Source organism: Pogoniulus pusillus, chromosome 23 (genome assembly GCF_015220805.1).
Source record: "Pogoniulus pusillus isolate bPogPus1 chromosome 23, bPogPus1.pri, whole genome shotgun sequence".
Taxonomy (NCBI): domain Eukaryota; kingdom Metazoa; phylum Chordata; class Aves; order Piciformes; family Lybiidae; genus Pogoniulus; species Pogoniulus pusillus.
In genome coordinates, this window is record NC_087286.1 from 6319333 (window position 1) to 6337243 (window position 17911).

The following is a 17911-nucleotide window of genomic DNA, read 5'->3' on the forward strand; positions in this document are numbered from 1 at the left end:
TGAGTATGAAGTTGAAGTAAAGAGAAGCAGGTTCCTTAGGCTAGAAGAAAAAAATGACCTGTTCTAGACATGCAAACAGCCTTCAAATCAAATGAGAGTGGGACACATCAGTGTCTCTGCCCCTCAAGCAATCACAGGATGGTGGGGGTTGGAAGGGACTTCTGGAGATCATCTAGCCCAACCACCCTGTCAGAGCAGAAAACCCAAAGCAGCTTGCAAGTGCCACTGTTGAAAAGCATTTCCTTACCTCCAGTGCTGTTAAGAGAAAGTCATAGAGTCCTCCTTGGTTGGTGGGGTCCATCAAGTCTCTGATCAGATGGATTTCAGCTCCCAGGTGTTGGATTCTAGGGGGTGTGTGGGAGGAAAAAAAAGTATTAATGACTAAAGAAATCTTTGGGCACTGATGTCTGTGGATGTTTGAAATCAGGTTAAGGAGAGGAGGCATGGATCTGGAAGTTCATTGCTCATTCACAGAGTCCCAGCATGGTGATGGGGTTGGAAGGACAGTCCAACCCCCCTGCTAAAGCAAGGCACCCACAGCAGCTTGCCCAGCATCACAATGCCATAGGGGGTTTGGAATCTCTCCACACAAGGAAACTCCACAACCTCTCTGGGCAGCCTGGGACAGGGCTCCAGCACCCTCAAAGTAAAGATGTTTCTCCTGTTCAGGTGGAACCTCCTAAGTTCCAATTTGTGTTCACTGTCCCTTGTCCTGTCACTGGGCACCAGGGAAAACAGTCTGGCCCCAGCCTCTTGCCCCTCACCCTATATAACTTACTGTGCACTGAGAAGATCCCCTCTGGGTCTGCTCTTCCCCAGGCTCAACAGCCCCAGGGCTCTTAGCCTTTTCTCCTCACGGAGATGCTCACAACATCATCCCTTCTGCATCACCTCAACCTTCTGGAGGCTGTGTGCTTGAGGTATCCAGGAAGGGTGGATCTCAACAAAGATGTTTAAGCAGAAGAAAACTTCAGCTCCTCCATTTTTCTGTCTAAACTCCTTTTCTCTCTAATCTACAGCCAAACCAACTGCTCACCAAACAAACCTGAATCATCCACCATGACTTGAGTGCTGTGTCCAGTTCTGGGCCACTCAATTCAAGAGAGATGTTGAGGTGCTGGAACGTGCCCAGAGAAGGGTGACAAAGCTGGTGAGGGGCCTGGAACACAGCCCTGTGAGGAGAGGCTGAGGGAGCTGGGGGTGTGCAGCCTGCAGAAGAGGAAGCTCAGGAGTGACCTCATTGCTGTCTACAACTCCCTGGCTGCAGCCAGGTGGGGTTGGGCTCTGCTGCCAGGCAAACAGCAACAGAAGAAGGGGACACAGTCTCAAGTTGTGCCGAGGTAGGTCTAGGCTGGATGTTAGGAGGAAGTTGTTGTCAGAGAGAGTGATTGGCATTAGAATGGGCTGCCCAGGGAGGTGCTGGAGTCACCATCCCTGGAGGTATTCAAGAAAAGCCTGGCTGAGGCACTTGGTGCCATGGTCTGGTTGACTGGGTAGGGCTGGGTGCTAGGTTGGACTGGATGAGCTTGGAGGTCTCTTCCAACCTGCTTGATTCTACGATTCTATGACTGCTGAGCCCCCAAAGCTTCTGAATGTTATGGCCCCAGATGTCAGCATTTGAGCCTTTTCTTTGCCTCAAGTTTGCCAGCTCCCACTTACTTTGCTCGAGACACAACATATATCAGCAGAGACAAGAGGTCATCCATGGGCAGCTTGTAGTCCTTCTCCAGCACCCGGGACACTGTGCTCTCTATCTCCTCGTATGTCTTCTGCAGGATCACCAGCTTCTCCCGAGGGTCCACCGTGGTGCTGTTGGGATGGAGACAGTCACATCAAAGATGCTTCCACCACACGGCTACAGGGATCACAGGATGACAAAGGTTGGAAGGGACCCAAAGAGATCATTGAGACCAACCCCCTCTGCCAGAGCAGGACAATACAATCTAGCACAGATCACAGAGGAACACATCCAGACAGGCCTTGAAAGGCTCCAGAGAAGGAGGCTCCACAACCTCTCTGGGCAGCCAGTGCCAGTGCTCTGGGACCCTTACAGTAAAGAAGTTCTCCCTTGTGTTGAGGTGGAACCTCCTGTGCTGCAACTTACACCCATTGCTTCTTGTCCTATGTTGCCTTGATAGAATTGAGGGCAATAATTCTACAGAAGGACCTTTTCTTCCTCCCTTTTAAACAGAAATAATATCCCAAATGACTTCCCTTTCAACACATTTCTTCCATTTCCTTCCACCCCTTGCTGACTCCAAAATGCTTTTCTGATCAGGTTTGCATTTGTGGCGTTACCCAGAAAGCAGCAGAGTCCTGGTTGACAGTTGGAGGTTATGGGCAGTGACTTACATTAGCTTCTGCAGGCACTCGGTGGCAGACAGGAAGCACTTGTCCTTGATCAGGGACCGCCTCTGAGAAGGAGACAGAGAGTCATAGAATCAGCCAGGCTGGAAGAGACCTCTAAGCTCATCCAGCCCAACCTAGCACCCAGCCCTGGACAATCAACCAGACCATGGCACTAAGTGCCTCAGCCAGGCTTGGCTTAAGACTTCCAGGGACAGTGACTCCACCACCTCCCTGGGCAGCCCATTCCAATGCCAATCACTCTCTCTGACAACAACTTCCTCCTAACATCCAGCCTAGACCTCCCCTGCCACAACTTCAGACTCTGATCCCTTTTTCTATTGCTGGTAACCTGGCAGCAGAGCCCAACCCCACCTGGCTACAGCCTCCCTTCAGGGAGTTGCAGACAGCAATGAGCTCTGCCCTGAGCCTCCTCTGCTGCAGGCTGCACACCCCCAGCTCCCTCAGCCTCTCCTTATAGGGTTTGTGCTCCAGGACCCTCATAGCTTTGTCGCCCTCCTGTGGACACCTTCCAGTACTGCAACATCTCTCTTGAACTGAGGAGCCCAGAACTGGACACAGCACTCAAGCTGTGGCCTGAGCAGTGCTGAGCACAGGGGCAGAATAACCTCCCTTGTCCTGCTGCCCACACTGCTCCTGAGCCAGCCCAGGATGCCATTGGCTCTGCTGCCCACCTGGGCACACTGCTGCCTGAGCTTCAGCTACTCTCTACCAGCACCCCCAGCTCCCTTTCTTCCTGGCTGCTCTCCAGCCAGAATAATTATTAAAGAATTAAAGAATAATTATTAAAGGACAGACTCAGTGTTGTAGTGTTTCCCATTTGTCCTTCTGGAAGTTGGATCTCCCCAAGAGATTTCCTCAGCACTGGACCCAAAATCAGTGTCTTTGCTGCCCAGAAAAGAGGACACAATGCACTAGAAACAGGCTGCCTAGGGAGATGATAGAATCACCATCCCTGGAGGGCTTTCAAAGTTATGGAGATGGAAAGCTGAGGGCTATGGTTTAGTGATGACCTGGCAGTACTGGATTAATGGTGGGATTTGATGATCTTAGAGTTCTTTTCCAACCAAAATGGTCTCATGGTCTCTATGCAGTAGCCCCAGACCATAACGAATCATAGAATGCTTTAGGTTGGAAGGGACATCAAAGCTCATCCAGTTCCAGTCCCCTGCCATAGGCAGAGATACTTCCCACTAGAACAGGTTGCTCAAGGACTCATCCAACCTGGTCTTGAACACTTCCAGGGAGGTTGTGGAGCACAGAAGCACCCAGTGTGATCTATGATCACATTGTGTGCTTCTGTTCTCCACAACCTCCCTGAGCAACCTGTGCCAGTGTCTCACCACCCTCACTGCAAACAACCCTTTCCTGACATCTACTTTGAATCTCCTCTGTGCCAGCTCAAACCCATTACCTCTCATCCTGTCATGACAAGACCTTGTCAATAGTCCCTGCCCATCCTTCCTGTAGGCCCCCTTCAGATACTGGAAGGCCACTATAAGGTAGGTCTCCTCATCAACACATGTCACATGTCTCCAATCAACACATGTCACATAGCTCTGACTGCTGAGCACTGCCTACTCTGTGCTTACTTAGGTGAATATCCATCATTAGCCAGCACCAACATGTAACTCCAACACCATCTCATTAACCAAGAGAGCTCTTAGCATCATTTCTTACCTGGTTGGTTGTCAGGGTGAGATCTTTCAGAGGCCAGAGGTGTCTGGAAGGAGATTACAAAGAGAAGCTTTAGAAGGCAGCTGTCCATCTCTTCACTTCACTTTAAGTCAGGAGTGTTTTGTGATGCTGAAGGCTTGCAGGTGCACGAGGCTGAGTTTGTTCCCCTTGTTGCACAAATCAGTTCCAGAAATGGATCTGTATGCAGGGGTGGATGAAGGAAACATCTGGTTCCAAACCCCTTCCCCTGTCCTGAGACCATGTGCCTGCATTGTTCCAGTAGGTAGCACTGGGTGGACTCCAGCCCTTTCTGGGACACATTGGTTCTGGGCTGGAGCAAACCATTTGTTTGATGAGCTAGAAAAGAAGATTTTTGCCACCCAGCAATGAAAATGAAGACAGACAATGGCAGATTTCCACTAGCCCCTGTTTGCCTTCCAGACAGCATCACAGGCACATCTTCTGGCAGCCTAGATAAAACCTCAGAGATGGACCCAGGAACAGGTTATGTGTCCTTTCCTCCTGTGCCACCAGACCATTCCCTGGTTGTTGCCTTCCCAGCTGGTATGGTGGAGTTGTTGCAACCTGGCATGAAGAAAAGCCACTTACTTCTGCACATCCAAAAACTCCAGCAGCTTGATGTCAGGAAACAAGCTTAGATCCACAATCCCTTGGCAGTAGAGGTCATCTTCTCTTTCATGATAGAGCATGTAGAGCATGGAAAGCTCAGGGTAGAAGCAGGGCAAGATCAATGGCAGGACCACACTGCATGCCTTCTGGTCACTGTGGCAGAGAAAAGCAGTGCAGAGTGAGACCTGCCACCTTGATGTTACCCTGAGCCTCAATGCAGAGGTAGCTTCTGAGACTGCAAAGTGTCCTCTTGTTCTCCCCTCCACCTTTGAGTTCAGTGTCACAGCTGGACAGTAGTGACCTGCAGAACTCAATCATGTGTGCACAGGCTGAAGGTGAAAGTGCCTCTTATGCTGTAGGACAGGACAATGTAATGTTTCTCCTCCAGATCTCTGGAGCACCACAGACCTATCTCTAGCTGTCCTTTCTGAGCTGTTTCAGCAGAGCACAAAGAGGACAAAGGCCACATTAATTCAGCTAAAGCCCCTTTCTAGCTTCTTGCCATTCCATCAACCTCTTGGCTTCATTCAGCCCATGCAGAGGTGTTTGGAGATAACCGCAAAGAGAAATCCTGGCCAAATGGAGACAGCAGAGCAAAGATGTTTCTTGCCACCTCCAAAATCCTGAGCCTAGGTCTCCCACAATTATTCCTGCCTTCACATTCTAGGAAGCTTTTGCCTTCTACCTCCTCTGCCACATTTCCCACATGATGTTCCCATAAGATATTCCACATCTTCCCTAGGAAGAAATTCTTTACACTGAGGGTGGTGAAACACTGAACAGGTTGCCCAGTGAAACTATGGATGCCCCCTTCCTGGAGATGTTCAAGTCCAGGATGGAGAGGACCTTGAGCAACTTGGTCTTAGGGGAAGGTGTCCTTGCTTTTAGCAAGGTGGTTGGGACTAGATGATCCCCTCCAACCCTAATCATTCTGTGATTCTATTTAAGGCTGTGTACCACACACATCTCCAGCTGACCATTCTGCTCTGCTACAGAACATGAATCAAGCTCTGTGCTAGATTGTGTGGTCCTGCTGTAGCAGGGGAGTTGGACTGGATGATCTCTTGGAGTCCCTTCCAACCCCTAATATCCTGTGAGCCTGTGATGATTAGAAGTTGCTCTGATCCTTCAAGCAGAGCTCCTGAAATCTTGCTTTGAAAGCACTCAGCCTGACTCAGACAAATCCAATCAGCTCAGCACCAAATGTGTTTTAGAGGACACCCCAGACCTCAGAGCAGCTTCAAATTAAACAATCAGTGGTGACACATACCTTGTACCTCCATCCACACACTTTGCAGGCTGTTGAACTTTCTGCTCCAGTGCCAGATGCAGCAAACTCCTAGAAGAGGAGCAGAACCAAGGTTGAATTCCCTCCTTCATGCATTTTAAGGGTAATTTGTCATTCACATGTGAGGAGCTCAGCTGTCCCACCATCAAGTGGGGTATTAGTAAAGCTCTCTGTCATCTGGGCAGTGTTCTTTTGGTATTCAGGTTTCATAGAATCATAGAATCAAGAAGGTTGGAAGAGACCTCCAAGCTCAGCCAGGCCAACCTAGCACCCAGCCCTGGCCAATCAACCAGACCATGGCACTAAGTGCCTCAGCCAGGCTTTGCTTGAGCACCTCCAGGGATGGTGACTCCACCACCTCCCTGGGCAGCCCATTCCAATGCCAATCACTCTCTCTACCAACAACTTCCTCCTGACATCCAGCTTAGACCTCCCCTGCCACAACTTGAGACTGTGTCCCCTTGTTCTGTTGCTGGTTCATTGGATGCTAGGGGTTGGAAGGGACCCAAAGAGATCATTGAGTCCAACTCCCCCCTGCCAGAGCAGGACAATCCTATCTAACACAGATCACAGAGGAACACATCCAGACAGGCCTGGAAAGGCTCCAGAAAATGAGACTCCACAGCCTCTCTGGGGAGCCTGTGCCAGTGCTCTGGGACCCTTACAGGAAAGAAGTTCCCCCTTGTGTTGAGGCAGAACCTCTTTTGCTGCAACTTACACCCATTGCTCCTTGTCCTATCCCAGGGAGCAGTGAGCAGAGCCTGTCCCCCCACTCCTGGCAGCCCTCAGATACTTAGAAAGATTTATCAAATCCCCTCTCAGTCTTCTCTTCTCCAGACTAAGCAGCCCCAGGTCCCTCAGCCTCTCCTCATCAGCCATGCCTTCCAGTCCCCTCATCATCCTCATAGCCCTCTGCTAGACCCTCTCCAGCAGATCCCTGTCCCTCTTCAACTGGGGAGCCCAAAACTGAACACAGTATTCAGGATGAGGTCTCAGCAGGGCAGAGTAGAGGGGGAGGAGAACCTCCCTTGATCTGCTGGACACACTCCTCCTAATACACCCCTGGGAGAAGAGACCAACCCCACCTGGCTACAGCCTCCCTTCAGGTAGTTGTAGACAGCAATGAGATCACAGAAGGCCTTCTCCATTGGCAGCAGAAGCCATCAGGAGTGAGTGTTTCACAAATCTCCACAGCTTGTAAAGGGTAGGATATTCACTCTGCAGAGCTTGTGGTCTCACATCCCCTTATATTCCCACTCAAGGAGAATGAAGTTTCAGGACTTGTCACCCCAACCAACTCTCTAATCCACCTATGAACATCAGAGGATGCTCTTACTCTAAGAAAAGGTAACTTGCGTTTGTCTTGATATTTCCAAGCCAAAACTTCATCCTCTTAAATTGAGGGTTGGGAAGAGGCTGTCTTTTTCACATGAAGAAATACCAGCCTAGGAAGCTTCTCAAGGGGCACAACAGAGTAAGGTGGATTTTCCCTCCCCACCCTGCATCTGAAAGATCTTGAGACATGAGAGACTGGAACAGGCTGAGCAGAGAAGGTGTGGATGCCCTCTCCCTGGAAGCACTCAAGGGCAGGTTGGATGGGGCTTTCAGCAGCCTGGTCTAGTTGGAGGTGTCCCCACCTATGTTGGAACTAGATACCTTTAAGGTCTCTTCCAAACCAAACCCTTTGATGATTCCATGGAGATTTCCAAGGTATGCACTGAATTCAGAATCACCTTCACACGAACCAATGCTGTGTTGCAGTCTTCGTGAGCACAGCTCAGATGAGTTAAATCAAATCTGACTTGTTCCCATCAGCTGAGCTGTTGTTCTCACACTGCTCCAGGGCAGACAACTCATCACAGAGCTGGCAGCCTTCCTCAAGCACAGCAGGCCACTCTGATAACAGCAGAGCTTTCATCCAACCTCTTTGTTTTTAAGGCACCACCCACCTGAGTTCAGCTAGAGGCAGAGGTCTCCACCTCTGTGGCATTTCTTCTATCTTCTCCATAAAGATATGAAACCAGCAACAGGACCCTAATCACACCTCTGATGCTCTGTGCCTTAATTACCATGGGCACAACCACACAACTGAACATCCTCACTGTAGAGCCACCACCCACATCAGCTGAGCCTCCACAATGAGTTTGCACTGCATGTTCTTAACTCCTGTTGAGGCATGTTGAGCTTGAGCTGGTTTCCATCCAAACACTGATATCAAACACCACTGCTCTGGGCTCTGATAGGCCCTTAGTGTCCTTGTTACCTCCTAAGGTTTCCTCCCCATGTTTATGCTTCTCTAAATGAAGTCTTCTCCTGGACCACAGCTCGTTGAGCTGTCACAACTCAGTGAAATTTAATGAAGATAAAGCCCTTAGGTTAAAAGTGAGCAGTGAGCATAATAAAGGTTAGTTAGGTCCCTGTGACCTCAGTTACAGGATCACACAGAATGGTGGGTTGGAACGGACCAACCTAGTTCAAGCTTCCTGCTAAAGCAGGGGCATCCACAGCAGCATGCCCAGAGTCACAATGCCATGGAGGGCTTGGAATCTCCAGAGGAGACCCCACAACCTCTCTGGGCAGCCTGAGACAGGGCTCTAGCACCCTTCCACCAAAGCAGTTTCTCCCTATATTCAGATGGAACCTTCTGGGTTCTAGTTTGTGCCTGTTGCCACCTTGTGCTGTCACTGGACACCACTGAAAAGAGCCTGGCCCCATCCTTTTGTCCCAACTCTTTAGGTACTGCTCAGCATTGAGTAGATCCCCTCTCAATCTGCTCTTCTAAAGAGTCATCGCAAGGGACTCTATTTAGCAGCACTCTGGAGCAAGCCTGCCAAGAGCCATGCTGTGCACTAGAGTGAGCCATGCTGTGCACTAGAGCAAGCCATCTGAGAAACAGATGCCAACAGTCTGCTCCAGCAGCCCTCTGTGCTGATACCCACAGCAGGACTCAGCATTCTGGACTTACTGGTAGAACTCCCATATTTTCTTTGCGTAGTGCTTGACTTCCTCTTGTGCCATAGTCAGCAAGTGTCTGTTGGCCCCAATCCCAGAGTATGTTGCCTGGAAAGCTATCGTCAAAGCCTTCAGCAGCTTTCCCAGTGGGTGTAGGGAAGACTTCAATGCCTGCATAACAGAGGAAAATTCAATGTCACAAGTCAGCCCTTGCCATCAGTAGAGAATCACACTGTGAAAGGCCACCCAGCCTTCTCTTGTAGGAGAAGGAGAACAAGCCCAGAGGCAACCCACTATAATTTTGGTCTATTTTTGCTGCCACAAGCTTGTTCTCCTTCCAGTGTGCTCAGTAGAAATGATCTTCTGAGGAGATCTGCTGGGATATTCAAGAGAGACTGCTTCAGGGAAAGGTTGGTTGAGTGCAAAAACAGCCATTAAGAGTCCGTGGAAGTTCATTAATCATTTCCAGTCACTGGTTGGGACAGTCTGAGTGTCAAAACTGAAGCCCTCTCATCACTTCCTGGCTTTTACTGATACAGACAAAATGAGGGTCCAAAATGCATGAGGGTTAGCCCTCCTTTTAACAAGCAGAGGTGTTCACACAACTCAGAGAAGACTCTTGAAGTCACTGTCAGCATCATATAGGTTGGACTGGATGATCTTGGAGGTCTCTTCCAACCTTGGTGATACTGTGATAGTTATAGTTATATTTGTTAACAGAAAGCATCAGGAGGATGCTGGTGGACAGATATGGATCATCACAGCTTGAAACTTTACCTTCTCTAAGTAAATCTGTAGTGATTCCAGCTCCTGGTGCAAGATGAGCTCTTCAAGAATATCTTCTATCTTCCAGGATACTTCCTCAGTCCCCCTGAAAAGATGAAAAATGAGGACTAAAGCCACCCAGTGAAGCACTGGGATGAAGAGGTATTGCAGAGAGATGCCATACAGATGGATACAAGACTAGTAGGACAAATTAGTTTTTCTCTACCCTTTCCTGTGGAACTGCTCCTCAGGCTTACAACTGCCTTCAGCTCCCCTTACAGCCAGCCTGAGCTGCATCCTGCCCACACCTGTCTGATCTGTTGTAGACATTTTCTTACAAGAAGATGAGTTTGGCTCTCTACAACTCCCTGAAAGCAGGTTGGAGCTAGCTGAAGGTTGGTCTCTTCTCCCAAGTAATGAGTGACAACAGAAAATGGCCTCAAGTTGTACCATGGGAGGTTTAGTTTGAACACTAGGAGCAATTTCTTCCCCAAAGACCTGTCAAGCCCTGGAACAGAGTGCCCAGGGCAATAGTGATGTCTCCATCCCTGGAGGGGTTTCAAAGCCATGTAGGCATGGTGCTGTGGGAAATAGTTTAGTGGTGGACTCAGCAGTGTTAGGGCTAACAGTTAGACTTGATGAACTTAAAGGTCTTTTTCAACCTCAGTGTTTCTATGAGCAGGAAGAATTGGACAATGCTTGGGTCCATAACTCATGGCAGACCACTACCCTCTACCCAAATGGGCTCCTCAGTTGCAGGGAGGACATATGCCATTCCTGGAGGTGTTCAAGCAAGGACTGTATGAGGCATTTAGTGCCTGGTTGATTGGGCAGGGCTGGGTGCTAGGTTGGACTGGCTGAGCTTGGAGGTCTCTTCCAACCTGCTTGATTCTATGATTCTACTCCTACCTTTGGCAGAAGAGGTACTCCTGAGACTTCCGCAGCTCCTTGCTCGTTTGTACGTGGAACCCTGTGAAAGACTCTTCCATTTCTTCTTTGCAACCAGAGTGGATGAACTCCAGGAACTGGTCATAGATTCCTTTCCATCTCTTCTCCACTGGGAACTCCTCAAGGCCCAGCTGACTGCAAAACATAACATGGCATTAAGCTTTTCTCCACTCCTCCTCTGTTGTTTCAGACTTCACTTTTAAATGTGGAGGGTTCTCCAGGACCTGATATTAACACCAGAGCTATGGGAGCAGAGAAAGATGGCAGCACCTAACTGGTTCTCCAGGACCTGATATTAACACCAGCGCTATGGGAGCAGAGAAAGATAGCAGCACCTAACTGGTTCTCCAGTTGATATTAACACCAGCGCTATGGGAGCAGAGAACGATGGCAGCACCTAACTGGTTCTCCAGTTGATATTAACACCAGAGCTATGGGAGCAGAGAAAGATGGCAGCATCTAACTGGTTCTCCAGTTGATATTAACACCAGCGCTATGGGAGCAGAGAACGATGGCAGCACCTAACTGGTTCTCCAGTTGATATTAACACCAGAGCTATGGGAGCAGAGAAAGATGGCAGCATCTAACTGGTTCTCCAGGACCTGATATTAACACCAGAGTTATGGGAGCAGAGAATGATGGCAGCACCTAACTGGTTCTCCAGGACCTGATATTAACACCAGAGCTATGGGAGCAGAGAAAGATGGCAGCACCTAACTGGTTCTCCAGGACCTGATATTAACACAAGAGCTATGGGAGCAGAGAATGATGGCAGCACCTAACTGGTTCTCCAGTTGATATTAACACCAGAGCTATGGGAGCAGAGAATGATGGCAGCACCTAACTGGTTCTCCAGGAGTTGATATTAACACCAGAGCTATGGGAGCAGAGAATGATGGCAGCACCTAACTGGTTCTCCAGTTGATATTAACACCTGAGCTATGGGAGCAGAGAATGATGGCAGCACCTAACTGGTTCTCCAGTTGATATTAACACCTGAGCTATGGGAGCAGAGAACGATGGCAGCACCTAACTGGTTCTCCAGTTGATATTAACACCTGACCTATGGGAGCAGAGAATGATGGCAGCACCTAACTGGTAATTGAACAAAAGGCAGCTCAAGACTGTTGGCCTGTCAAGAAGGTACTTTGGGGGAAGGAGAGTCCCTAGGGTGTGGAACATCAATCACCTGAATCTTTGCTGGTGAAATGATGACAGGTTTTGTACTTTCTTCACCTGAAAGCTTACAGTGAAGTCTGGGAGCAAGATGACAGTGCAGCAGCCACTACCAGTAGCTGTGTCTGTCTGAAAAGCAAGGGGAGCAAAACCAAGCAGTTTCTGCACCATGCATATTCTGATGGCCAGGAAATGATTTGAAGAGAAAAAGGAGGGAAATGGAGTGAGTTCTGGAAGAGGAATTCCCCTCAAAGGACAAACAGCCTGTCCAAAGAAGTGCAATGAAGCTGGTGAGGGTTCTAGAGCTTAAGTCATCTGAGGAGCAGCTGAAGGACCTGGGGCTGTTGAGCCTGGAGAAAAGGAGGGCTGAGGGGAGACCTTCTGACTTGCTCCAAGTCCCCAAAAGGAGTGCCAAGTCACCACTAAATCATGACTCTAAGCACTCTCAGTCACCTCTCAGGAGGCTTGTTCTGTAGACCCTTCAACAGCTTCATTGCCCTTCCCTGGACCCACTATAGCACCTCAGCATACTCCTTGGAGTGAGGGGCCCAAAACTGACCCTGAGACTCAAGGTGTGACCCACCAGCACTCAGCCCAGGGGGATGATCCCTGCCCTGCTCCTGCTGGCCACACTATTACTGATCCAAACTGGGCTGCTGGTGGCCTTCATGGTCACCTGGGCACACACTGGCTCATCTTCTGCTGCTGCCAACCAGCACACTGAAGGTCCTTTTCCACTGGATGACTTCCAGCCACTCTGCTCCCATCCTGGAGCATTCACAGGGTTGTTGTGACCAAAGTGCAGGACCCAGTACTTCAGATCAACCCTTTCAGGTGAGGCCTGCCTTGCTCCCTTTGTGCTGTGACCAGTATTCATCTAGGTAGAGTCACAATACAATGCCTGGCCCAAGAAGCCAAGGGCTGTTGCTCACGCTTTGGTTATCCTGTCATCCAGCTGCTCGTTGGAGGTGTTGAGGATGCCATGTGTCTGAAGACCTTGGCCTGATTTGTTAGTGAAGGTTCCCTCCAGAATGAAGCCGTTGGCAAAGGACAGCTTTCCCTGCAGTGGAGAAACAAAGGGTCATTCTGCCAAGATCTCATTAGCCACAGGAAACAAGCTGGACTGAGATCTCAAATTCTCTTTTCAACAGAGCCAGCTTCTCAAACAGCAGCTAAGAACATCTTCCAGCATGAAGGAGCCCCTTTTCACCAATCAGCTGGCAAGTCTCTGGAGAAAACATGTCCTTGGTGTTGAATGGCACATGGACACAAGTAACCCCAGAGTAAAACATTTGCTTCATGCTTTAGGAACAGGCAGTCCCTTGAGTTATCCAATTTCCAGGCTTAAATTGACTAATTACTTTGAACAAGCCCTATGAGGAGAGGCTGAGGGAGCTGGGAGTGTGCAGCCTGCAGAAGAGGAGGCTCAGGGCAGACCTCATTGCTGTCTGCAACTACCTGAAGGGAGGCTGTAGCCAGGTGGGGTTGGGCTCTTCTCCTAGGCAAGCAGCAATAGAAGGAGGGGACAGAGTGTGAAGTTGTGGCAAGGGAGGTCTAGGCTGGATGTTAGGAGGAAGCTGTTGTCAGAGAGAGTGATTGGCATTGGAATGGGCTGCCCAGGGAGGTGGTGGAGTCGCTGTGCCTGGAGGTGTTGAAGCCAAGCCTGGCTGAGGCACTTAATGCCATGGTCTGGTTGATTGGGCAGGGCTGGGTGCTAGGTTGGCCTGGATGATCTTGGAGGTCCCTTCCAACCTGTTTGATTCTATGATTAACCTCTGCTAAACACATCAAGCTTTCATTTCTCCTCTGGTCATTTTTTTCATCTGCTAGTCAAAACCACAAGCAAGTTTGGCCTCCCAGGTAAGGGCCATCACATGATGCTCACCATCAATGCTTTCAAGATGGTTATGCTCCCAAGATAAACCTTGAAAAGTCTCCAAGGCAAATTCAGTAGCTTGAGTCAAACTTAGAAGTTTTAAATCAAATCACATTCAAAGCCAAACAATATCCTAACAGGTCTGGCTGTGAGTAGGAGCCTAAAATCCTCATTGCTAGTGGAATCAGAGAGTAATTTTGGTTGGAAAAGACCTTTAAGGTCATCTAGCCCAACCATTAACCCAGCACTGCCAGTTCTCCACTAAATCATGTCCTCAGCACCACATCTATAAGCAGGTTTTCAGACCAATCACTCAAACTATTCATTTTGGAGGAAGCACTACCTAAACACTGTAATCAGTCTCTGCAACTCTTCTGGTTGATGAAGGTATCACAGTATCACAGTATCATCAGGGTTGGAAGAGACCTCACAGATCATCAAGTCCAACCCTTTACCACAGAGCTCAAGGCCAGACCATGGCACCAAGTGCCACGTCCAATCCTGCCTTGAACAGCTCCAGGGACGGCGACTCCACCACCTCCCCGGGCAGCCCATTCCAGTGTCCAATGACTCTCTCAGTGAAGAACTTTCTCCTCACCTCCAGCCTAAATCTCCCCTGGCACAGCCTGAGGCTGTGTCCTCTTGTTCTGGTGCTGGCCACCTGAGAGAAGAGAGCAACCTCCCCCTGGCCACAACCACCCCTCAGTGGTGATAGAATGATGGAATTCTTCTGGTTGGAAAAGACCTCTAATGCCATGAAGTCCAACAGTCAACCTAACACCACCATGGCCACTCAACTATACCCCAAAGTGTCATGTCTACACATTTTTTTTAACACCTCCAGGAATTGTGACTCCACCACCTCCCTGGGCAGCCTGTTCCAATGCCTGACCACTCTTGCCTGTTCCAGTGCTCTGTCACCCTCACAGGGAAAAATTTCCTCCTTATGATTAAATGAAACTTCCTATGCCTTAGCTTCCACCCATTGCCTCTTATCCTTTCATCAGGCATTACCCAGCAGAGGCTGGCTCCAGCCTCCTGGCACTCACCCTTTACAGTATCACAGTATCACAGTATCATCAGGGTTGGAAGAGACCTCACAGATCATCAAGTCCAACCCTTTACCACAGAGCTCAAGGCCAGACCATGGCACCAAGTGCCACATCCAACCTTGCCTTGAAGTGCCCCAAGGACGGCAACTCCACTACCTCCCTGGGCAGCCCATTCCAGTGTCCATATTGATAAAGATCGATGAGGTCACCTCTCAGTCTCCTCCTCTCCGAGCTAAAGAGCCCCAGCTCCCTCAGGCTCTTCCCTAACTCATCAGAGATGTCTGGAACAGGCTGCAGGCCTGGTTTTCCCTGCAGTGGGGCACTTGATGCACACTTTGCCCAGATATTTCTGTTAACCACAAAACGTTGAAGCTGTCAGTGCTGTGGCCAGATTGCAAAACCAGGCTTCCACAGTCCTTCAGCTATCTTAACATCTCAGTTAGGTTAACGTAGCGCTAATACTACAACTCCCTTTGGTGTGTACATCGTTTCCTGCCTTCCCAGCCACGCCACAGAGGAGAAACTATTAGTTCTGAGAAGACAAAAGTTATCCCAAATGCCTTTGGTGGAGCACAGCCAAAAAAAGTGCCACCAACAAGAGAAAAAAAACAAACCCTAAACCCTCTGTACAAATAAAGCTGCACAAATCAAAACCACACACAAAGCCCTCAGCTAGTTGAAATCTCTCAGCTGCAGCCTTCCATCTGTGCATGAAAATAACAATGTCAAAATGAAACCTCAAGCCAAACAAATGCAAGGGAAATTATCTTTTCTAGCAGACATGGGGAAGTGGGGCAGAGGGGTGTGGACTTTGAAGATGAGCCCTTCTGGAAAGCCAACAGAAAGGTTGAGATGAAGGGAAGTGTGCTCACCTTTCCCACAAACGTTAGCTCTTCTGTGAAGTTCCCTTCATAGACAGAGTCATCTTCCAAAAGCAGAATCCCAGAACCCTTTGTGTTAAAAACACAAGTAGTGAATTCATGCCATCAACTTCCTACCTACTCAAGTTCATCTAGAAAAAGCCAGTGGCTTGGGGGATGTATGAACTTCTCATCAATCAATACCCCCAGGTCCTTCTCTGCAGGGCTGCTCTCCAGTCCTTTATCCCCATAGGTATGAACTTCTCATCAATCAATACCCCCAGGTCCTTCTCTGCAGGGCTACTCTCCAGTCCTTTATCCCCATATGTATGTACTTCTCATCAATCAGTACCCCCAAATCCTTCTCTGCAGGGCTGCTCTCCAGTCCTTTGTCCTCATATGTATGTACTTCTCATCAATCAGTACCCCGAAGTCCTTCTCTGCAGGGCTGTTCTCCATTCCTTTATCCCCATAGGTATGAACTTCTCATCAAACAACACCCCCAAGTCCTTCTCTGCAAGGCTGCTCTCCATTCATTTATCCCCAGCCTGTATTGATACCAAGGATTGCCCCAACCCACATGCAGGACCTTTCACTTGTCCCTGTTGAACCTCCTGAGGTGTAGATGGCCCCACTGCTCCAGCTTGTCCAGGTTCTTAGAATCATAGAATCAACCAGGTTGGAAGAGACCTCCAAGATCATCCAGTCCAACCTAGCACCCAGCCCTGGCCAATCAACCAGACCATGGCACTAAGTGCCTCAGCCAGGCTTGGCTTCAACACCTCCCTGGGCAGCCCATTCCAATGCCAATCACTCTCTCTGACAACTTCCTCCTAACATCCAGCCTAGACCTCCCCTGACACAACTTGGCACTCTGTCCCCTTCTTCTGTTGCTGCTTGCCTGGCAGAAGAGCCCAACCCCACCTGGCTACAACCTCCCTTCAGGTAGTTGTAGACACTACTACTTCTGGTTGAATCCTATCCCTCAGGTATGTCAGCTGCAGTGACACAACTCAGCTTGTGTCATCTACAAGCTTGCTGAAAGTGCACTCATTCCCACTGCCTCTCACTCATGAAGACCCCAGGGACCCCTGGGGGACATCTCTTTTCACCCATTTCCCTAGAACAAGGAATAAAAAGTGGGCTCCTGTTCTAAGAACAGAATTTGCTTCTGGGTCAGACTCGTGGTCCTCCCAATCCTCTGAGCTTTAGGGGACTGTAGCCAGTTGTGTTATTCTGTGCAAGAGGAAAGAGGAAGGTGGCCGCTGAGTCAAATTAGCTTTGTCCCTTTGCTGTGCAATCAACAAGGTCTTAATGAGCTACTCCAAAGCCTTCATAAAGTAACTCCTTCCATTACCTCCCAAATCCCAGTTACACACATTTTAGAGAAGGAGAATCAAGGCATAGAACTGGCTCAGGAGGATATCAGAGGAGGAAGAGTCTTTTTGCTAGGGTTTAGCCCATGGTTTGAGCCCAGAGATGTTAAGCTGCCCACACCAGCCAGAAAGCAAATGTGGTCACTTTTAGAGCTGCAACACATTTTCCACTGGAGCAGTTTTCTTGATGGAAAGCTCCTTTTTTCTGGCAAAAATAAAAGGTTTCCAAGGGAAGCTTCTTGGCCATAGCAATTTTCCACTAGGAAACCTGAAGTGACTGCTCCCCACATGGAAGCCTTGTGAAGTTAAAGTAGCCTCTGGCTGCTGGCAGACCAAAAGAGAACTTTTATTTTGGTTCCCCTGCAGATGGAGGTTTTTATGGAAAGCCCTTCTGACAAATTTTCCATGCTAAACATTTTCTCCTAATTTGGTGAGTGGGGAAGGGGTTGTTTGTTTTGGTTTTTTTTTAAGCCCATTTTCTTTTTTTTTTTCATCAGAGGAACTGATTTTTTCTTTCCAAGCCAGTTCTAACTCTGCCAACCCCTTCTTTCCCCACCAACATCTAAATTCTCAATGAACTGGGCAGCCAATTGGTCATAGGTAAGGTAAAGGCTTTATGATCACCAAGGTAGATGAAGCACCAAATATAACTGCACTGCTTTACATATGAATTCTGGTACTGTGTCCAGTTCTGGGCCCCTCAATTCAAGAGAGATGTTGAGGTGCTGGAAGGTGTCCAGAGAAGGGCAACGAAGCTGGTGAAAGGCTTGGAACACAGACCCTAAGAGGAGAGGCTGAGGGAGATGGGGGTGTGTAGCCTGCAGAAGAGGAGGGAGGACCTCATTGCTGTCTACAACTACCTGCAGGGAGGCTGTAGCCAGGTGGGGTTGGGCTCTTCTCCCAGGCACCCAGCAATAGAAGAAGAGGACATGGTCTCAAGCTGT

At 49.1% G+C, this 17911-nt stretch overlaps 1 protein-coding gene across 6 annotated transcripts in view; it reads right to left on the minus strand.

Annotated features, from left to right (window-relative positions):
• Positions 1 to 17911, minus strand: part of ALS2CL (ALS2 C-terminal like) — a 79139-nt gene that overhangs the window by 2022 nt on the left and 59206 nt on the right. For 5 of the 6 annotated variants that reach the window (XM_064162416.1, XM_064162415.1, XM_064162414.1 and 2 more), the window contains 11 exons: positions 15604 to 15681; positions 12736 to 12863; positions 10589 to 10762; positions 9692 to 9785; positions 8928 to 9085; positions 5945 to 6013; positions 4654 to 4827; positions 4048 to 4090; positions 2353 to 2414; positions 1660 to 1809; positions 248 to 344 (listed from right to left, as the gene is read on the minus strand). In XM_064162416.1, the coding sequence (XP_064018486.1) occupies positions 248 to 344; positions 1660 to 1809; positions 2353 to 2414; positions 4048 to 4090; positions 4654 to 4827; positions 5945 to 6013; positions 8928 to 9085; positions 9692 to 9785; positions 10589 to 10762; positions 12736 to 12863; positions 15604 to 15681 (1227 nt within the window). The remainder of the gene's footprint in view (positions 1 to 247; positions 345 to 1659; positions 1810 to 2352; positions 2415 to 4047; positions 4091 to 4653; positions 4828 to 5944; positions 6014 to 8927; positions 9086 to 9691; positions 9786 to 10588; positions 10763 to 12735; positions 12864 to 15603; positions 15682 to 17911) is intronic. The other variant, XM_064162419.1, reaches the window with a different exon arrangement.